General features: G+C 43.2%; 1 protein-coding gene across 2 annotated transcripts in view; it reads right to left on the reverse strand.

The window, feature by feature from the left end:
- Positions 1 to 432: 432 nt before the first annotated feature.
- MNS1 (meiosis specific nuclear structural 1) overlaps positions 433 to 23,148 on the reverse strand; it is a 32,996-nt gene continuing 10,280 nt past the window's right edge. For both annotated transcript variants that reach the window (XM_056572386.1, XM_056572385.1), the window contains exons 3-10: positions 17,957 to 18,084; positions 13,997 to 14,099; positions 12,853 to 13,082; positions 7,182 to 7,398; positions 5,793 to 5,900; positions 2,863 to 3,120; positions 1,555 to 1,680; positions 433 to 757 (exon numbers count right to left, since the gene is read on the reverse strand). In XM_056572386.1, coding sequence (XP_056428361.1) covers positions 650 to 757; positions 1,555 to 1,680; positions 2,863 to 3,120; positions 5,793 to 5,900; positions 7,182 to 7,398; positions 12,853 to 13,082; positions 13,997 to 14,099; positions 17,957 to 18,084 — 1,278 coding nt within the window. In that variant the 3' untranslated portion in view covers positions 433 to 649. The remainder of the gene's footprint in view (positions 758 to 1,554; positions 1,681 to 2,862; positions 3,121 to 5,792; positions 5,901 to 7,181; positions 7,399 to 12,852; positions 13,083 to 13,996; positions 14,100 to 17,956; positions 18,085 to 23,148) is intronic.

Here is a 23,148-nt window from a genome sequence, read left to right on the forward strand (position 1 = left end):
CAGGGGTATCACGTGTCAGAAGTCCTGGCAGCCAACATGGGCCATGGCCACTCAAGAACAGTGACCGGCGGTGGTTGCTGTGGGACAGGACAGTCATGCGACACCTAGTTTGGCCTTACTGAACACAATGATGATTCTGTAAATTCTAAATATGTTATCCATTGTAAACTTGATCAATTTCAGTTCATATGAAGTGGAATATGTTGTCTCAAAAATGTATTTAAGGTCCCAGCAGTACAGCCTACCATACTATTATACCTTTTATATGCATCCACGGTTTGTTTATAGTTTTACACAAACTTTCTCTAAGTTACTTTCTTGTATCTTAACTAAATTATCATCACTAGGCTGAAATCTTAAAAAGGACCTGTCAGATAAAAAAATAAAAATAAATAAAAAAAACATTTTCTGTATTGCATTAACAGAGGAAAACTGTTTTCTTACAACTATATTTTTTATTACTTTCTCAAGTTTAAAAAAATAACAGCCAACATTTTTAAATATCTGATGTTACCAACTTTAAAATGTATTATAATTAATAGTATACAACTGAACTGATACCAGTACTATACATTCATAAGTTAAATATTTCCAGGTAACTTAAGGCTGACAATAAGACACCATGCCACCTCGAAGTAAAACAGTAAATTTAGAAATTCCAGCCCTCTTCAGAGAATTGGTCCGCACGACGTTTCTGAAAAGTTTTTTGAAACTCCTCATCAAACATACCAAGGTCCTCTTCATTTTTAAATATACCCTGAAATGTACAAAAAAAAAGTTAAGAATATTAAAACAGTAACATAATACAGAAGATTGATTAAAAACTAAACCAAATAGCAGGCTAACAGATGTATTTGTCCAGCCATGAATATACATGTGCCTGTAATACCCTATTTGTGTTTTTTTTTTATTTACAGAAGACAAGGTTTTACCAGTATCTGTAATTAACATCTCCTGCCTAGCAGTATGCCAGTATTAGTTACAGTTTAGGAAGTGCTCTATTCTTCAAGATAGCAAGTGAAGATTTAAAGGGGTTATCCAGGAATAGAAAAACACAGCTAATAACTTTCAAAAACAGCTCCATGCCTGTCTCCAGGTTGGGTGTGGTTTTATAACTTGGCTCCATTTACTTCAATGTAACTGAGCTGCAGAACCACACCCAACCTGGAGACAGATAGGGAACTGTTTTTGAAAGAAAGAAGCTCTGTTTTTCTATTCCTGGATAACCCCTTTAAGAATAGGGCCCAACTGCTGAACTATGCCAGATTGTACCAGACATAGTTTGTGCTATTTGGAAACTAGTATAACATTATATTAATGTAGTTTATTGTCTTATTTTCATCCACTGCTTGGGGCTTGTTGTTTTCCATTCAAAAACAGGACTGTACATGAACAGACCTTCCTTACTGCCACTGTGGAGATCCAATCCCACTTTTGTGGTATTTAAAGATGCTGCCTTCACTACAATGGTGAACAAGATGTCACAGCATCAACACAAAGGAAAGATTTAAAAGAACAAAAAAACAGTAGTTATGGTACAGGGCAAATACTTACTTTTGGGAGATAGCCCAATAACCGTGAGGCATGTTCCTTGAGAAGTTTCTGTCTCTCTTCTTCAATGATAGCTCTACGAAATGCTTCTCTCTTCTCTTCCTCCTGCCTTTCTTGGAGTTCACGCTCCTATTGACAATTAAAATTGTTAGTACATTCCATTTACACGATTCATTAGTCTGTCTCAACCCTTTTTGGCATACATTTTTGCCATTAAACTAAGCCAACTTGTAGAAGGTGCAAACATAGAAGGAGTCTGCCACCATTTCTGAGCATATCAAACTTTGTTATAGAAGACATTACTATGGAATTAATCATACTTTCTTAGCTTGCTGCCTCAATGGCCTGAAAGATGCTTTTTACCCCATGTGCAAATTGGTAGTTTTTGCACTTGGGTTGTTGCTGCAGATATTGGAGTTCCACTATAGCTGCCCAGACACCTCCCCCCACCTCTCCACCTTACACCACACGTCATAGTAGAACAAGATACCCTTTAGTGCTAATGTCAGAGGCCGCATGCACAGTAGCTCTATTGTATCTGCATTCCTGTTTTAAGTTACTGCACATGCTCAGATTTCACAGTGGCCTCCTCCAGCCATTTGCTCTAAGGGGCAGCTCATTCTTCTATAACAGGGGTGGCCTTAGGAGAGAGGAGGGGTCTGGGCAACAATTGCAGTGCTCAAACATCTGTTGCAAGACCCCTAGTGCACCGACTACTTCATTTGAATATGGGATAAAAAAAAGTTTTTTTTGGGACATGCAGCACAACAAGCTAAAGATATAGTTAAATAACCAGTAACATCTTCTATAACAGTGCAAGGGATTTGATATCTGCAGAAATAGTGGTAGACTCACTTTAAGGCATTCTAAAGATGTGCCAGATTTTCAAACAGCCATTGTTAAAAATCTGGTGTATTCTTAGGCTATGTTCACACGATGGAATTTCCGTGCGGAATTCTGCACAAAGGTTCTGCAGCAGCAGAGTATCATTGATTTCAATGGGATTCTGCTACGCTGTGCACACAGCGGAATTTCCGCAGCAGATTGTTCTGCAAAAATCCCGATTTCGAAGTCTGCAGAAAGAATAGACATGTCTATTCTTTCTGCAGAGTCCGCACGGAAATGCATTGCCGTCTGTGCATATCCAGGGGAACGTCCACACGTAAATTTCCCATGCAGACATTCTCCTGTGTGAACATAGGCAGACAGCCATAGACAGACTAATCTAAGTTTACACTTTCTAAGAATTAGACATTTTTTGATTATCGCCCCCATTGTTCTTATGTGCATAGAATCAAAATAACGATTCACTTTATCAGCAATAAACTGTTTGCGTCGATCTTCCAGTAGTTTCTCCACTGCTCGCTTGTGCTCAAGCTGTTTCATTCTCCTCTTCTGAGCATTCATCTGCTCAATCCTATCATCCTCTGCAAACTTTGCAAGCATGGCTTGTCTGAAAGCTTCTTCTTCCTCTTTAGCAGCTTGTTGGACAATTTTCTTAAAAGCCATTTGTTCTTCAAAAGTATGTTGTAATTCAAGCCGCTGGCGAATTTTCTTCTCCATCTCTGCCTGAAGAAGTCCAAGAAAATCATATTACTACCAAGGTGCACAAACCAAGTTCAGGACTGTCCAAACTCCAAATAAGCTATATCTTTACAAAAATTCTGTATAGTTCTATTTTACACCTGTAAAAAAATTTGAAAAACATTTAGCGGTGACAATCCTTCCCTGCGCCGGCGCAGAGTGGAAAAATTGTGTAGTATTTTGTTCAAGCTCTGTCTTTGCACATTTTTTTTGTGCATAGGAAGAGCTTTTGCAGCATTTTTTGTGCAAAGACAGGGCGATATATTATATATATATATTTATATATATATATATATATACATACACACCCGTATTTTTCGCCATATAAGACACTCCGGCATATAAGATGCAACCAATTTTAAAGGAGGAAAATCTAGAGAAAAAAAAGATTCTGAACCAAATACTGTAGTAAAATATTTTATATCAGTATAGTTCCCCCCCCCCCATCCCCCACACACACACACAATGGTTGGCAGTATAGTTCCCCCACAATAGTTGGCAGTATAGTTCCCTCACAATGGTAGGCAGCTCCCCCCCCCCCCCCCACAATGGTTGGCAGTATAGTTCCCCCACAATAGTTGGCAGTATAGTTCCCCCACAATAGTTGGCAGTATAGTTCCCCCACAATAGTTGGCAGTATAGTTCCCCCACAATAGTTGGCAGCTCCCCCCACAGACATACAGCTTACAGCCATATACAGTGTACGGCTGGAGGCTGTATGTCTGTGTGCTGCCCCCACAGTGTTCCGGTCACCGCTCCTCTGGCCCGATGTCACAATCTACTGCTATGGCCTATGGACCATAGCAGTAGGTTCCGGGACCGGAGGAGCGGTGACCGGAACACTGAAGATTACGCGCCGCCGGTCACTCACCAGGCCCCGGCCGGTGCGCGTCTTCCTCCGGTCCTCCTGCGCCTCTATGCTTGTACGCACGGGACGTCACTGAGGTCCTGTGCGTACAACCATAGAGAGGCGGAGGATCGCAGGAAGACCGGAGGAGGACGCGCATCGGCCGGGGAATGGTTAGTGACCCGCGGACATCCTTATGTCCCGAAAAGATTTTTCGGGACACAGGGATATCCGGCATAGGAAAACCTATGATTATCTGCCCGGGCCGGCTCCTGTGTGCGGCTGCAGGCGGGGGCCGGCCAGAGCAGGTAAAAACTAATTCATGTATACTAAAAACCAGGGTGCCTCCAGCTGTTGTGAAACTACAACTACCAGCATGCCCGGACAGCCTTTGCCGGTCCGGGCATGCTGGGAGTTGTAGTTTCACAACAGCTGGAGGCACCCTGGTTTTTAGTATACAGTTATTAGTAATTCACCTGCCCGGCGCCCGGAACTGTATGTTCCAGGCGTAGGGCAATAAACATAGCCGGTGTGAGGTGAAAAATTCACCGGCGGTCATGAGGCTGCTGCGGGTGGGGAGCGGGTAGTCAGCGCTGTACCGCACCGCCGCAGCCTCTGTACTTACCGCTGGCTTCCCGCTCTCGCCCGCAGCAGCCTCGGGCATATATTTGCCATATAAGATGCACCAACTCCCCCCCCCCCCCCCCCGTTTTGGGAAGAAAAAGTGCGTCTTATACGGCGAAAAATACGGTATATATATATGTGAGGGTTCTTCTGCCTGGCATCCCCAGACTGACTAGATGAGAACTAGGGACACAATGCATTGCAAATTATTCTGCAGGGAATGTTTTTTTTTTTCCTTTCTTTTTAAAAATAATTTTGTAATGTAAAAAGATAAATCTGCATGTTCAAACTCACAGCTTCATATGATCAAACTGGTTTAAATAATTTATCTTATTAACTAACTGTAGAATAAAAGAAATGGTGTGGCATGACATGAATGAGTAAGAAGGTAAACAGAATGCTGTCTTGTTACTAGGCATGAGAGCAGCAGCTGAACTATCCTCTTAATGTCGGCATTACCTCCCTCAAGGCAAACATCTCCGAACAATAAATGCTTTAATCCCCTATTAGGCCTCACTAATCTCAAAAATCTCCACCTGGTTGTTAACCAGTTGGATTCTTAAATGTAACAGATTGCTAATACAACCTATTGTTTTAAAAAAAAAAAAATCAATGCATCAGAATGACATTTAACCAAAGAAATTCCAGGCAGGTATTGATTTTGGGTCTGATTTTCCAAATTAAAAAGCATGTGTCATTTAGGAACAGTAGCAGGGACAATGTTCAGTGCCTGTACTCCTTACATCAGAGTTTCCCAACCAGGGTGCCTCCAGATGTTGCAAAACTACAACTCCCAGTATGCCTGGACAGCCTTCGGCTGTCCAGGCATTCTGGGAGTTGTAGTTTTGCAACAACTGGAGGCACTCTGGTTGGGAAACACTGCCTTACATGAATATGCCTTCACCTTCAAAAAGTTGTTTTCTTCTTGGGAAATAGGTCATTGATATTTAAAGGAAAACTGCTGTAAAGTGACAGATTTTCCCATCTAATTATTCAATAGGAAATCCTATAGATGTACAGTATCAGAAAAATGCTCTATAATGGGTGCCATGGGTCACACTCCATGTTCCTGTCAAGATCAACATTGTAACCTGTTATATTGGGAAGCCATGATGGTAAGGATTAAAATATAGAGAGAGTGAGAAAAGGAGCGAGAAATAAGATGGTTACACTTCCTGTCACTTACAATTTCTCGTTGTCTGGCCTCTTCGGCTTGTTCTTCCAGGTACAGCTCTTCACGCATCTGTTCAAGTTCTTCTCTCTGTTGCTGTTCTCTTTGGATATGTTCTGCAAGCTAATATCAAAATACTGTATGTATTATTTATATATAGAAAACAAAACCTACAGTAATTCATCTGTTCCTCTAAAAGCTTTTCTAAAAAAACAGGTGTAACGCTTTGCATCAATAGTATTTGTTTTTAAAGTTCTAGGGAGGGGAAAAAGGTACATGACAATTGTTTTAGGGTAGGATTTCTATGCGGATCCGCCCCTGAAGGACCCTCTGTATCCTGCCTTTACATGTGCCTGCTCCGAGCGGCAATACGCCGCTACGAGCAGATACAGTGCGATGTGCAAGTCACCGCGCGCATGCACAGTATACTTGCACATTGCGGCCGCATCGCGGCCTAGCCCATTGAGCAGGGGGAGCGGCCGCGATGCGTGCTATTACACCGCGCATGCGAGGCAACTCGAACATCATTTCAGTGTGTCTGCACGTAGCGGTATATTGCCACTACGAGCAGGCACATGTGAAGGCAGAATGCAGAGAGTCCTTCAGCGACGGATCCAAGGCGTAAAGTACGCTGTGGATCCGCTCGTGTGAACGTACCCTTAAAGTGCTAGCATAAACACACAATGTGGTCCCAGGGGATCAGCTGATTGTACTGGGTCCTACTCCTGGAATCCAACTGATTTGCCAAGTTAAGTCCCAGCCAGACAGGCATTTTCTACAGCAGTTATAACCAAAAGGACATCAGAAATCTGTCACAGAATGATAACTATAGGGCATACACACAATAAATGTCTTAGGAGACAACCCTTTAAGGCGTGAAGTAGCATCTCATTGCAGATTATGAAATAAGGTATACTGGGGGGCAATAAATGAAAAATGTCTGTCAGTTTGGCCCAATGCGCCAAAATGTTTGCGCAAACCCACCCTCAAGAATGTCAGACATCTTAATTTATTCATCCCACTATGCAGTAAGTACATAAAGGGATTAATCAACTATTTTCCATTCATTTACCTTAATTAAATTTATAGCTTTGGGGCTACATTTCGAAAGGCAATTTCATAGCGGAGCAATGAAAAACACATTACCCCCTGCTATGAGTACCTACGTACCCTATACGGGTTGCTCACCTTGTGTTGCTTTTTGTCCGCATTTGTATGATGGCTCTATTTGTTTATGCTAAGTTTTGTATGTTATTTGAAAATAAAATAACATTTGAATAAAAAAAAAAAAAAAAAAACACATATTACAAGATATACTCCAATTTTCCCATCACTATTACATCTTCTGTATTTTATGAATTGTACAACAAAGTTGGGGATTCTGCTCAAGTTGACCCTCATTACCATGTTCTGAAGGGCCTTTTTCTTTTCCTCCCGCTCTCTAACTTGTGCCATCCGGTCTTCCTCTCTTCTCTGCTGCATATTAGCAAAAGCCAAGATCATTCTGTTCTCTTCCTCCATCTTCTCCTTCTCCATTTTTCTCCAGGTGTCCTGCTGTTCTTTAAATTCCTCTATATATCTCCTTGTGGCATTCATTTTTTCTAGTTTTAATCGCCTTTCTCTGTAAATGAGTAAATGTACAGAAAGTATCACAAGTTATTGACCATTACTAATTTACCTTTTGTAACTAAATTAAATTAATTGTATTTCCACAAGGGCAATAATAGGAAGAAAAAAAAAAAGACAGACTATGAAAAATATTTTGTGTACTGAATTATGCCACATATGTGGGAAGCCTATCAGGCTGAATTTGTGCGAGGGGGCGGGAATTCCCACACCCCTCACACCTCTACGTGGAGCAGTGTTAGGGGAGGGAGTATAAAATGTCCCTGCATCATGTAGGCGGGGCGTACGTGATGTTTGCGGAAGGCAGTTGTCCAGGGTGCAGACTTCCCACGGTAAACCCGGTTTTCCGGCCTCCAGTCTTTTACTATGTACCCATCTACGCTCCAGGTCCGGGGGTCTGACCGTTCCTCCCCACCACACTCCGTTGCACGGGGTCTCGGGCGGAGGATCGGAGCACCCGGTCCCGGTTTCCACTGTCCCGGACTCTCCTCCGCTCTCTCCGTGGCGGCCTTCGAGCCCCCCGTTGCTGTGTTAATCTCTGCTGGGCCCGGCGATGCATGGGGGGTGCTCGGCCGCGGCCGGCCTGCCGGAGGAGATCCTGGCCTCTCCTTACCCGTAGTCGAGCGGCGTGATCGGTTCCTCCCCGCTCATCGCGGGTCTCCTCCTCCCTACTCCCCTTTGCTCCGGGCGGCTTGAACGTTCTCACGGTGCCCAGCCTGATCCGTGCGCCGGGCTCTCCTCCTCCTCGCTCCCCGTGGTTCCGGGCGGCTGGAGCAGCGTCCTCCCCGGTTGCCGGGGCGGCGCCGCCGGGCCACGTGGCGTGCGAAGGGGCGGAGCCACAAAAAAAAAAATGTAATTAATTTTAAAAAATAAAATAAAAAATTTGTAAATAACCAGGGCGGCCGGGTTCAACACACCGGCCCCGACACACGGGGGAATGGCGCAGCCCTATCACATGCAAGGGCTCGGCTCCCCGCAGCCACCGGACCGCGTGTATGCCAAGGGGGCAGAGTTTCTCGTGCAATTTCCCTCCCCAGTTTTCGCGCCCCAGATTTCCCTGCCAGACTCAGGCCCACCACGGACCGCGTCAGTGGTGGCAAACGTTCACGTAGCGTCCATGCCACACAGCCACTCACAACGTTTGGGCCATGCAGTTACTTGTAACATCCATACCGTACGGTCGCTCATAGTATTTCATACCGTACAGTCATTTAGCAGTCATACCGTGCAGTTGCCCAGCACTCATCCCATGCAGTCACTCGTAGCATTCATACTGTACAGACGCTCTCAGCATTCATACCGGGCAGTCACTTATAGCATTCACACCGCACAGAAACTCATAGCTTTTTACACGTACAGTCATTCATAGCAGTTTTTACACCTTGCAGTCACTTATAGCATTTCACACCGTACAGCCACTCATAGAATTCACACCGTGCAGTCGCTCATAGCTTTCACACCGTGCAGTCACTAATAGCTTTCACATCGTGCAGTCACTCACAACTTTCACACCGTGCAGTCACTTGTTGTTCACTGTGCAGTCACTTCTAGCTTGTACCGTGCAGTTACTCACAGCGTCCATACCGTGCAGTCACTCACAGCGTCCATACCGGGCAGTCACTTGTAGCATCCACACCGCACGTTGCTACACGGCCTACGCTCATACCTTCGCTCCACACGTAACACATACACAGTACCTACACTCATTTGCGTACTGCTTTTGCGACACATGGCAGTTTCCATACTGCACGTAGGTCACGGTGCGCGTAGTCACTCATAGTGTTTAATACCGTGCAGTCACTCATAGCGTTTCCTGCAGTCGTTCATAACATTCATTCCGTACAGTCACTAAATAAATAAATAAGTATATATAGTACATGCATGCGTTGTAGCTTATATGCAGAAGGTGCAGTTACAGTGTTGTATACAGTACACAAGGTCATAGTAGCATGCAGTAGGTTACAGGGTTGGGGAAAGCACATACGCTCGTGGCATACTTGCAGTGGGTACATGGTGGTATCGGATACAGTACACACGCTCGTAGTGTTATATTGCAGTGGGTAGTTAGTATTGTATACAGTCCATGCGCTCATAGTGTCGTTGCAGTGGGTATAGTTAGTTTGTATACCAGCATACATGCTTATATAGTGTTATTTGTAGGGGTTACAGTCATAGTGTCACATGCAGTAGGTACAGTTAGGGTAGTTCGCAGTATATATGCGCAGTGTCATATGCAGTGGGTACAGTCACACTGGTATGGTACACAGTGCATACGCTCATAGTGTTATAGGCGGTAGGCACAGTTAGGTGGCATACAGTGCTTATGCTCAGTGGCATATGCAGCAGGTACAGTTAGTGTTTTTGTTACAGCACGTATACTCATAGTGTCATATGCAGAACCCACAGTGTTGCATACAGTACATGCACCCATAGTGTCTCATGCAGCAGGTACAGTTACTGTAGTGTATAGTTCATACGCTCGTTGTGTCACACGCTAAGTGTACAGACATAGGGTCATACACTCAGACCTTGAGCACTGTTCGTGTGCTTGTCGTGGTCATATTGCACTTTCGTGTGCCGTCCTTTCCATACATTCTCAGGACGCTGTCCAGAACATATGCTCATAACTATTGTTGTGTCTAGCTTCATACTGTCTTACCATACTCACGCTCATAGCTTGCACTGTTCATACGCCCATGGATTCACACGGAATATACTATACATACGTTCGTAGCTTCATACTTACAGATGCGCATAGCTTGTTCTCTACAATCATTGATAGGTACACTGAACATACCTCGGTGCCAGTATACTTCACATACGTTAGTTTGCACTGAACAGATGTTTGTAGCATTCCACGGTGCGTACGTTGCAGTTTGGGGTCAGCATTAATCTGTTTAGTCCATTCAGGTCAACATTACGCGAGCGTCCATCACGTCCACAGCTTTATTCAAAGACCTGTCACGTCTACAGGTACGAGGTTTGAGTTAGATTGTCTTGTTACAGGCACGATGATTACGCAAAGACCTGTGACATCTACAGGCACGAGGATACGCAGGACCTGTCTAAACTACAGGTACGATAGGAACACGGAGACCGTTCATGTCTACGGACACAGTGCTTGTGTTAAATACAGCAGGTACAGTTAGTGTTTTGTTTACAGTACGTACACTCATAGTGTCACATGCAGGAGTCACAGTTAGTGCTGCATACAGTACATGCACTCATAGTATCTTAGGCAGCAGGTACAGTTACTGTTGTGTACATTTACGCACTCGTTGTGCTATATGCAATATGTACAGAGTGTTAGACACTCAGGCCTTGAGCACTGTTCGTCTGCTTGTCTTGGTCATCTTGCACTCACGTGGGTCGTCCTTTCCATACATACGCGGGTCGCTATTCAGAACATATGCTCATAACTGTTCTCGTATCTAGCTTTATACTGTCTTACCATACACATAGCTCGCACTGTTCATGCGCTCATTGTGTTATATGCAATGTGTACAGACAGGGTTAAACACTCAGGCCTTGAGCACTGTTCGTGTGCTTGTCATGGTCATATTGCACTCACGTGTGCTGTCCTTTCATGCATACGTGGGTCGCTATCCAGAAACATATGCTCATAACTGTTGTCGTATCTAGCTTCGTACTGTCTTACTATACACATAGCTCGCACTGGTCATACGCTCATGGATGCATACGGAGTATACTACACATACGTTCATAGCTTTCATACTGTACAGATGGTCATAGTTTGTACTCTACAATCACCAATAGTTACACCGCACATACCTCTGTGCCATACTTCGCATACGTTTAAACTTGCACTGAATATACGGTGGTAGCAGTCCATGGTGCTTACGTGTGTAGTTCGTGGTCAGCATTAATCAGTTTAGTCCAGTGATGTCAACATCACGCGTACGTACATCACGTCCACAGGGTTACTCAAGATCTGTCACGCCTACAGGTACGAGGTTTGAGTTAGATTGTCTTGTTACGGGCACGATGATTACGCAAGTCCTGCCACATCTATAGGCAGGAGGATACGCAGGACCTGTCTAAACTACAGGTACGATAGGCACGCAGAAACCGATCATGTCTACAGACACAATGCTTCTGTTTATACCTGTCACGCGTTCATGTTCATGCAATTGTTACACGAGTTCTGTCAAATCTATAGGAATGTGCATGACAAGGTGCATGACAAGGAGACCCATCATTCGCTGCAGGTCTTCACTCCTCAGATCTTAGTCATGACGACATGTTGGGCAGGTGTGGGTATGGCTCACTGTTCAGTCGAGTCAACTCTTCAGGTAGGTTGCTTATCGAGGCTTAATTGGTATAGGCGTCATGCCAATGGAAGGTCATTGTCACCAAAGGTCGGTCATTGTGTCAGGTTGTGTATCACTTAACTAACAGTTGAAACATTGCCACTTATTAGCAGGGACTGAAGTATGTTATGTCTGGTAAGTTTATCGTTTCCATCTTGCTGCATTTGCCACAGTAAGTACGTCAATAGGCTCGAATCAGCCAGTATGTAGTCAGGTCCGGTTCCAGCGTCAGGCCATCCGTAGTAGGTGTCTCTACAGTTACTTCTCAGGGTCAGGTACTGCCTAATGTGGGGGCGCGAGCCGGCAGGCTCAACTCTCTCTTGGTTGCTCGAGGTTAGGTAGTACAGTTAGGGGTAGATAGATATGTCTAATGTTATCAATCCTATGTCTGAGTTTTTTGCCCTCTTCAGACGTGCCCCAATACGCGGATATGGGCACAATTCAACCGCTGAGTTAGGCATTCTCATTGGTATAGGTTAGGTCTGTCTGTAAGGTGCAATTTCAGGTAGGGAAGAACTCTAACCTCTTGGTAATTCAATATGTGTTTATATATAAATCGGTAGTCAACCCTTGCAACCACATGAACGAATGAAAGCCCTGAGCACAAATAAAGAATGGCTTCCCTAACATGGGCTTTTACTAACTATTAACATTAAAGTTTAATGTGCAAGGTTTTCTAAATGTGTAAATCCCTTTATCATTATAAGAACACTGCTACTTAGATGCTTCGTATGACTCCAGGATAACCTTACTGATCAGATGTGGTGTACTTGTATATAAGTGAGTATGCTGCTGCCATCTGTTGGTCTCTTTTAAATCTTTCCTGTAAAAGAAAGCTCATTGCTAACATCTAGCCGAACCCTGATGATAAGATATTAGCAAAGGCAATCACAGCACAGGTTATTTGTGAAAATTAGACTATATATGGTCATTGAAAACTGTGTATTAGGTTTTTGGGGACACCCGAATACACTTTTAAAGTAGTCAAGCTAAAAAAGTTCTTCAACATCAAAGAGCACCTACTATAGGGTTCTTAACGAACCTACAGGACTAACTGTCTACATATCTGCTACATATCACTGTACATGTTATTGACAGAGAATTGCAAACGAGCTTACGTTTGATCTTCTTCATAAATCTTCCTCACAATTTCATCAACCAGGATCTTCTCCCTTAGGAATTCCTGATAAGCCTCCTGCCTCTTCTTCTCTTTGTCTTCCAGCTGGGTTTCTAGCTCTCGCTGGTAATACAGCTTCTCCTGATAACGTCTTGTCTCCTTGGCCAACTCTTCTTCTGAAGCCCTTTCAAGTTCTTCCTTCATTTTTTGAGCTATTTCAGATTCTCGTTTCTAGTAAAAAAAAAAAAAAAAGTGAAAACAGCTAAGAAAAATCAAGCAACAGTAACTAAAATGGAAAGAGCCGCCAAAATATAACAGGCTATTAAAGGGGTATTCCAGGAAAAAACTTTTTTTTTTTTTTTTTTTTTTATATATCAACCGGCTTCAGAAAGTTAAACAGATTTGTAAATTACTCCTATTAAAAAAAATCTTAATCCTTCCAGTAGTTATCAGCTGCTGAAATGGAGTTCTTTTCTGTCTGAACACAGTGCTCTCTGCTGACATCTCTGTTTGTCTCAGGAACTGTCTGAAGCATTAGAGGTTTGCTATGGGGATTAGCTCCTACTCTAGACAGTTCCTGAGACAAGCAGAGGTGGTCAGACAAAAAAGAACAACTCAACTTCAGCAGCTGATAACTACTGGATGGATTACGATTTTTTATAGTAGAAGTAATTTACAAATCTGTAACTTTCTGGAGCCAGTTGATATGAAAAATAAAAATATATATAAAAAATTTAAAAAAAAGAAGGTTTTCCTGGAATACCTCTTTAACTTTCTAATCCAAGGATAAGTGCTTAGGACAGCTTCATAATGTGGAGAATAAACAAAAAACTTTTTCCAGTCTACAAATATTAAAATTACAGACTGGAAAAAGCTTTGTTTATACTCCACATTATGAAGCTGTACTTAGCCTTGGATTAGAAAGTTAAAGGGGTATTCCAGGAAAACTTTTTTTTTTTTTTTTTTTTTCAATGGATAACTATGGATTGTGGGATAACCCCTTTAAAAGAACTGCTCCACCAGATAATGACTCCTATATTTATCTTACCACACTCCCATAATGTGTTAGATTTTCTGACACAGCAGTGCCAAAGTCATATTCATGTACACCTGTATCTTAATCTATACTAGGTAAAGCACCTTACCATGTTCTCATAATTAAGAAGTTCTTTTTCAGCAACCTGTGCAGCCCTCTCCCTTGCTAGGTAGGCAGACTTCAGTTTTTGCTCCAGATCTCTAAGCTCAAGGCTAAGAGAAAAAAAAAAAGAAAATTACAAACAAAAGCCATAATAAATATCTAGCATACTTCTACATTTAACCCTGTCTCTCTGTGATACAGGTTGCTGATACATAATATCATATATCTCATACACAGGCAGCTACTAGGGCTACATTCACCGTGCCATAGCAGCAGGAACAACAAACATACAGAAAAAGTATGTGAACCCTTTGGAATTATATGGATTTCTGCACAAATTGGTCATAAAATGTGATCTGATCATCTAAATCACAACAATAGACAATAGACAATCAGTCTGCTTAAACTAATAACACAAAGAATTAACTCTTACCATGTTTTTATTGAACACACCATGTAAACATTCACAGTGCACATAGAAAAAGTATGTGAACCCTTGGATGTAATAACTGGTTGAACCTCCTTTGGCAGCAATAACTTCAACCAAACGTTACCTGTAGTTGCAGATCAGACATGCACAACGGTCAGGAGTATTTCTTGACCATTCCTCTTTACAGAACAGTTTCAGTTCAGCAATATTCTTGGGATGTCTGGTGTGAATCACTTTCTTGAAGTCATGCCACAGCATCTCAATTGGGTACAGGTCAGGACTCGGATTGGGCCAATCCAGGTGTATTTTCTTTTTCTGTTTAGGCCATTCTGTTGTTGATTTACTTCTATGCTTTGGGTCGTTCTCCTGTTTCAACACTCAACTTCTGTTGAGCTTCAGTTGGTGGACAGATGGCCTTAAGTTCTCCCGCAAAATGTCTTGATAAACTTGGGAATTCATTTTTCCTTCGATGATAGCAATCTGACCAGGCCCTGACGCAGCAAAGCAGCCCCAAATCATGATTCCCCCACCACCATACTTCACAGTTGGGAAGAGGTTTTGATGTTGGTGTGCTGTGCTTCTTTTTCTCCACACATTTCTTCCAAACAACTTTACTTTGGTTTCATCTGTCACCAGAATATTTTGCCAGTACTGCTGTGGAACATCCAGGTGCTCTTGTGCAAACTGTAAACATGCAGCAATGTTTTTTTTGGACAGCAGTGGCTTCCTCTGTGGTATCCTCCCATGAAATCCATTCTTGTTTAGTGTTTTACGTATCGTAGATTCACTAACAGGGATGTTAGCATATACCAGAGACTTTTGCAAGTCTTTAGCAGACACTCTAGGATTCGTCTTCACCTAATTGAGCAGTCTGCGCTGTGCTCTTGCAGTCATCTTTACAGGATGGCCACTCCTAGGGAGAGTACCAGTAGTGCTGAACTTTTTCCATTTATAGGCAATTTGTCTTACCGTGGACTAATGAACAGCAAGGCTTTTGGAGATACTTTTATTACCCTTTCCAGCTTTATGCAAGTCAACAATTCTTAACTGTAGGTCTTCTGAGAGCTCTTTTTTTACACTAACATGCTGATGTTGCCCTATACTTTACATTTTCACAAGAGGTAAAAGGGAAAAAAGCCCCCCAAAACTTGTAACGCAATTTCTCCCGAGTACGGCGATACCCCATATGTGGGCACAAAGTGCTCTGGGGGCGCACAACAAGGCCCAGAAGGGAGAGTGCACCATGTACATGGTGATTTGCACAGGGGTGGCTGATTGTTACAGCGGTTTTGACAAACGCAAAAAAAAACAAAAAACCCAAATGTGACCCCCATTTCGGAAACTACACCCCTCACGGAATGTAATGAGGGGTGCAGTGAGAATTTACCCCCCACAGGTGTCTGACGGATCTTTGGAACAGTGGGCTGTGAAAATGAAAACTTATACAGCCCACTGTTCCAAAGATCTGTCAGACACCAGTGGGGGGCAAATGCTCACTGTACCCCTTGTTACGTTCCTCAAGGGGTCTAGTTTCCAAAATGGTATGCCATGTGTTTTTTTTTTTTTTGCTGTTCTGGCACCTTAGGGGCTTCCTAAGTGCGACATGCCCCCCGAGCAAAATTTGCTCTCAAAAAGCCAAATATGACTCCTTCTCTTCTGAGCATTGTAGTTCGCCAATAGTGCACTTCAGGTCAACTTATGGGGTACCGCCATACTGAGAAGAGATGGGGTTACAAATTTTGGGGGGTATTTTCTGCTATTAACCCTTGCAAAAATGTGAAATTTGGGGGGAAACACACATTTTAGTGAAAAAAAAATTTTTTTTTTACATATGCAAAAGTCGTGAAACACCTGTGGGGTATTAAGGCTCACTTTATTCCTTATTACGTTCCTCAAGGGGTCTAGTTTCCAAAATGGTATGCCATGTGTTTTTTTTTTTGCTGTTCTGGCACCATAGGGGCTTCCTAAATGCGACATGCCCCCCGAGGAAAATTTGCTCTCAAAAAGCCAAATATGACTCCTCCTCTTCTGAGCATTGTAGTTCGCCCGTTGTGTACTACAGGTCAACTTATGGTGTACCTCCATACTCAGAAGAGAAGGGGTTACAAATATTGGGGGGCATTTCCTGCTATTAACCCTTGGAAAAATGTGAAATTTGGGGGGAAACACACATTTTAGTGAAAAAAAAAAATATTTTTTTTACATATGCAAAAGTCGTGAAACACCTGTGGGGTATTAAGGCTCACTTTATTCCTTGTTACGTTCCTCAAGGGGTCTAGTTTCCAAAATGGTATGCCATGTGAGGGTTTTTTGCTGTTCTGGCACCATAGGGGCTTCTTAAATGCAACATGCCCCCAAAAACCATTTCAGAAAAACGTACTCTCCAAAATCCCCTCGTCGCTCCTTTGCTTCTGAGCCCTCTACTGCGCCCGCCGAACACTTTACATAGACATATGAGGTATGTGCTTACTCAAGAGAAATTGGGCTACAAATATAAGGATACATTTTCTCCTTTTACCCCTTGTAAAAATTCTAAAATTGGGTCTACAAGAACATATGAGTGTAAAAAATGAAGATTGTGAATTTTCTCCTTCACTTTGCTTCTATTCCTGTGAAACACCTAAAGGGTTAAAACGCTGACTGAATGTCATTTTGAATACTTTGGGGGGGTGTAGTTTTTATAATGGGGTAATTTATGGGATATTTCTAATATGAAGACCCTTCAAATCCACTTCAAACCTGAACTGATCCCTGAAAAATAGTGAGTTTGAAAATTTTGTGAAAAATTGCTGCTGAACTTTGAAGCCCTCTGGTGTCTTCCAAAAGTAAAAACTCATCAATTTTATGATGCAAACATAAAGTAGACATATTGTATGTGTGAATAAAATTTTTTTTTATTTATAATATACATTTTCCTTACAAGCAGAGAGCTTCAAAGTTAGAAAAATGCAAAATTTTCCAATTTTTCATCAAATTTGGGGATTTTTCACCAAGAAAGGATGCAAGTTACCACAAATTTTTACCACTATGTTAAAGTAGAATATGTCACGAAAAAACAATCTCGGAATCAGAATGATAACTAAAAGCATTCCAGAGTTATTAATGTTTAAAGTGACAGTGGTCAGATGTGCAAAAAACAGTGGTCAGATGTGCTCTGGTCCTTAAGGCCAAAATGGGCTTGGTCCTTAAGGGGTTAAGGTACACAATGGAAGTTTATGAAAGTTGATGAAAACACATCACATGCCAGACACAAGGAATTTTAGCATCTAGCTCATGCACAGAATGAAGCAAGTGTCTGACCCCTTCAGCAATATGGGTATCACCTAGTAAAGCACTAAACAAAACATCTACCGTTTCATCTACCCCATTTCCCACAATAGAGCGAAAGCTCCAGCATAAGCAGCACCTTTATTATTTGTGTCTTATTGCGAGTGGAAAGTAATATTGTCTACAATGTCTCTTGTGTTCATAGAATTTGTATTAGTACTGAGCTACATACACTAGGTAAGTCAGTATTAGACATATGAAACACATTACCTGTTTTCTCGGATTTGCTGCCTCATTTTCTCATCTTTCAGTTGCTCGTGCTTTATTCTTGCCAGCTCTTGGGCCATTCTTTCTTCTTGTTCCAGCTGTAGCTCTTTGAGGCGTTTGGTTTCTTCAGCCTACATTTAAACAAAAGGAAACTCATAAGTAACTACAGTTGGGTTCAGAAGAATCTCGATGGCGACACAATGGCTCTAAATCAAAGATATATATAGTGACTGAACTAAACCTATTTTACTTTATCTCAAAAAGGTTCAACAAAAAATTATGCATTAACCATTTAGGGATTGTATTTCTTCTATGTTTTTTGCCTCTCTGTAAAAGCTTGTGAGTTCCAAAATCAGTCCCATACTTGTCCATTGGTCTAGTGTGGAATTGTAGTAAATTCCCAGTCAGTTAAATGGAGTTAAAGGGGTACTCCACTGGCCAGCATTTAGAACTAAATGTTCCGAACGCCGCTTTTATGCTGCTGGGGTTGGTCACACCCCTCTTGATGTCACGGCCATGCCCCCTCAATGCAAGTCTATGGGAGAGTGTGTGCTCCCTCCCATAGACTTGCATTGAGGGGGCATGGCCGTGACATCAAAAGGGGGCGTCACGGCTGGCCAGTGGAGTACCCCAAACGCTGGCCAGTGGAGTACCCCTTTAAGAACAAAACAATGGAACTGTTTTTTTCTAATCCAGTCAGTTCTGCTTAAACAACAGAATGTAACTCCAAGTCAATCACACTTCTGTGAAATCACACTGTCCACTCAGGAAGCAACACTGATTGACAATCAATTTCACATGCTGTTGTGCAAATGGAACAGACAGCAGGTGGAAAATATAGGCAATTAGCAAGACACCCCCAATAAAAGGAGTGGTTCTGCAGGTGGTGACCACAGACCACTTATCAGTTCCTATGCTTCCTAGCTGATGTTTTGGTCACTTTTGAATGCTGGCGGTGCTTTCACTCTAGTGGTAGCATGAGATGGAGCCTACAACCCACACAAGTGGCTCAGGTAGTGCAGCGCATCCAGGATGGCACATCAATGCGAGCTGTGGCAAGAAGGTTTGCTGTGTCTGTCAGCATAGTGTCCAGAGCATGGAGGCGCTACCAGGAGACAGGCCAGTACATCAGGAGATGTGGAGGAGGCCAGAGGAGGGCAACAACCCAGCAGCAGGACCTCCACGTTTGTGCAAGGAGGAGCACTGCCAGAGCCCTGCAAAATGACCTTCAGCAAGCCACAAATGTGCAAGTGTCCACTCAAACGGTCAGAAACAGACTCCATGAGGGTGGTTTGAGGGCCCAACGGGGGTTGTGTTTACAGCCCAACACCGTGCAGGACATTTGCCGGAGAACACCAAGATTGGCAAATTCGCCACTGGCGCCCTGTGCTCTTCACAGATGAAAGCAGGTTCACACTGAGCATATGTGACAGAGTCTGGAGACGCCATGGAGAATGTTCTGCTGCCTGCAACATCCTCCAGCATGACTGGTTTGGCGGTGGATCAGTAATGGTGCGGGGTGGCATTTCTTTGGGGGGGGGGGGGGCGCACAGCCCTCCGTGTGCTTGCCAGAGGTAGCCTGACCACCATTAGGTACCGAGATGAGATCCTCAGACCCCTTGTGAGACCATATGCTAGTGCGGTAGGCCATGGGTTCCTCCTAATGCAAGAAAATGCTAGACCTCATGTGGCTGGAGTGTGTCAGCAGTTCCTGCAAGAGAAAGACGTTGATGCTATGGACTGGCCCGCCCATTTCCCAGACATGAATCCGATTGAGCACATCTGGGACATCATGTCTCGCTCCATCCACCAACACCACGTTGCACCAGACTGTCCAGGAGTTGGCGGATGCTTTAGTCCAGTTCTGGGAGGACATCCCTCAGGAGACCATCTGCCACATCATCAAGAGCCTGCCCAGGCATTGTAGGGAGGTCATACGGGCACATGGAGGCCACACACACACACTACTGAGCCTCATTTTGGCTTGTTTTAAGGACATTACATCAAAGTTGGATCAGCCTGTAGTGTGGTTTTCCATTTTCCTTTGATATTGAGGGTGACTCCTTATCCAGACCTCCATGGGTTGATCAATTTGATTTCCATTGATAATTTCTGTGTAATTTGTTGTCAGCACATTCAACTATGTAAAGACGAAAGTATTTCATACGATTAGTTAATTCATTCAGTTGTGTTATGTTAGTGTTCCCTTTATTTTTATTTGAGCAGTGTATAATGTCATATACTAGCTTTCTATGGGCACAATGTATGTGTATTTGCAGTGTATGGTTTATCTTATTCACTGCGACTGACTGTGAATTACATGGAAACAAGTGATAGGCAGACATTTTTTTTCCTCCATTCTACGACCGTGCAGGAGCTAAAGCCACTGGCATAGTTGAAGTAGTCAAGTCACAGAAACATAGAATCGGAAGTCTGAGCTCTTTCCCAGTCTGAGCTGTTTTTGCACCATAACTCCGATGTCAGCACTGCTATTGAGCTGACTAGCATCTGACCAACATTTCATTTTGGTAGCCCAGAGCAGTGACAGGGCCAATGTAAGTTTTTTTTTTAATATTTAAAAGCATTGGTTTGTTTTTAAAGGGGTACTCCAGTGGAAAACTTATTTTTTTTTTTTTTTTTTATCAAAATAAAAGAAAACACACTTTATCTTACCTGCCAACGAGCCCCCGGAGCTCCGGTACAGGTGTTCGGTCCCCGGGCTGTATTCTTCTTACTTCCTGTTAGCCCGGCACGTCACACGGAGCTTCAGCCTATCACTGGCCGCAGCGATGTCCCGCCTCGGCCAGTGATAGGCTGAAGCTCCGTGTGACGTGCCGGGCTAACAGGAAGTAAGAAGAATACAGCCCGGGGACCGAACACCTGTACCGGAGCTCCGGGGGCTCGTTGGCAGGTAAGATAAAGTGTGTTTTCTTTTATTTTGCAGCCCGGACGGGATACAATGAAAAAAGTGTGCACCGGACTACTCCTTTAAACAGATTTGTAAATTACTTCTATTAAAAAAATCTTAATCCTTCCAGTACTTATTAGCTGAATACTACAGAGGAAATTATTTTCTTTTTGGAACACAGTGCTCTCTGCTGACATCTCTGCAGCATATGTTTTCTATGGGGATTTTCTCCTACTCTGGACAGTTCTTAAAATGGACAGAGGTGTCAGCAAAGAGCACTGTGGTCATGATGTCAGCAGAGAGCTCTGTGTTCCAAAAAGAAAAGAATTTCCTCTGTAGTATTCAGCAGCTAATACGTACTGGAAGGATTAAGATTTTTTTAATAGAAGTAATTTACAAATCTATTTAACTTTCTGGCACCAATTGATTTAAAAAAAAAAAAGTGAAAAGTCTAAACAACAGAAAGAGATATTTCATGGTATGACACAGTAGATGCAACATTATAGCAGTTTACAAAGATTGATCCCTACAATCATGTGACATGACAGTGGTCAACACATATAGCAAACCCAAGTACACAGAAACTAGGGAGTGGGGGAACATAACTGAATTTAAAAGGTCTATACTAAGAAGTACATTTTATTTATTTATTTTTATACAGGCACAAATTATTATTTATTTCTATTCATCCAAAACACAAAAGATTCCTTCTAGAAATAAATGTATCCATTAACACGTGCAATATTGCTATTCAAGGAAGTGTCCCTCCTTATAGCAAGGAAACAAACCTAGATATGTAAACTAGGGCTGCAGCTAAAGATTATTTTAATAATCGATTAGTTGTCGATTTTATCGATTAATCGGAAAAATTTAAAAATTCCAAGAAAGGGGTTCAGCTGATTTTACTCGAAAAATTGTGTACAATGCCCATATTAAAAGTTTCTAGCATGTGATGTGACAAAACAGCAGCAATAAAGGGATTTTTGTCTTACCGTAAAATCCTTTTGTCGGAGGATCCATTGGGGGACACAGACCTTGGGTATATGCTGTTGTTGCTAGGAGACTTGACACTATAGAAACCAAAAAGTCGGCTCCTCCCAGCAGGATATACCTGCCTACAGAGCCTGAGGTAATCAGTTTAGTCACCAAGCAGTAGGAGATGACCGAGAGGTAGAGAACCAAGACCAGTCCGAGGCAACCAGAACAAAAAATAACTGAACACATCCTCGGACAGGTAACCAAACACAGGAACACCAAAGAAAGGGCAGGAGCTGTGTCCCCAATGGATCCTCCGAGAAATGGATTTTACGGTAAGACAAAAATTCCTTTTTCTCTATCGGCTCCATTGGGGGACACAGATCTTGGGACGTACTAAAGCCGTCCCTTGGGTGGGTAAGGAATCAGTCAGGTGAACGGCTGGACCACCGTCGCCTGCAACGCCTTACGGCCCAGAGTAGCATCAGCTGATGCAAAAGTATGACTCTGGTAGAACCTTGTGAAAGAGAGCAAAGACAGCCATGTGGCCGCTGTACAGAACTGCGAGGCCGAAGCCACGAAGTGAAAGGCCCAGGATGCCCCGAAAAACGGGCGGAATGAGCCAAAACCCGGAAGGGGGAATCTTCCCCTTGCAGCGGTAAGCAGACCGTATCCACCGAAAAATGGTGCCGTAGAAGCAGGTAATCATGTAAGACGACCTTGCGGAAAAACCAAAAAAAGGAGTCACACTGCCGAAAGGAAGTGACAGAGATAAGTCCGAACAGCCCTCTCCGCAACCAGTTTGTGAAGCAAACTCCCTGGGATGAGAAGGGGCCGGACAAAAGGACAGCAGGACGATGTCCTCACTGAGATGAAAAAGTCGAAACCATCTCATGTAAAAAAGGACGGACCTGGACGGAAAACAACTTGTCCTGGTATACAACCAGGAAGGCAGAACGGCAAGAGAAAACTGCCAGCTCTGACACCCACCTGACAGAGGTAACAGTAATAAGGAAAGCCACCTTCCAGGGAAGGAGGCGAAGAGGAATGTCCCTGAGAGGTTCAAATGGAGCGCCTTGCAGGGCACCTAAGACCAAGTGTAAGTCCCAAGGGGGAGAAGGGGACTGAGAAGGAGGGGCAGTGTGTGCCACTCCCTGAAGCAGGTCCGGACATGAGAATTGAACGCCAGAGGATTTTGAAAAGGAATGAAAAGGCCCGAACTTTGACCCTAAAGGGAGAAGAGAGCCAACCCTCAGGCCAACCCTGACTGAAAAGGGAAAAGGGGTCGGGGAAGGAAAACCACGACCAGAGA

The sequence above is a fragment of the Hyla sarda genome, chromosome 4 (assembly GCF_029499605.1).
Source record: "Hyla sarda isolate aHylSar1 chromosome 4, aHylSar1.hap1, whole genome shotgun sequence".
Lineage (NCBI taxonomy): Eukaryota > Metazoa > Chordata > Amphibia > Anura > Hylidae > Hyla > Hyla sarda.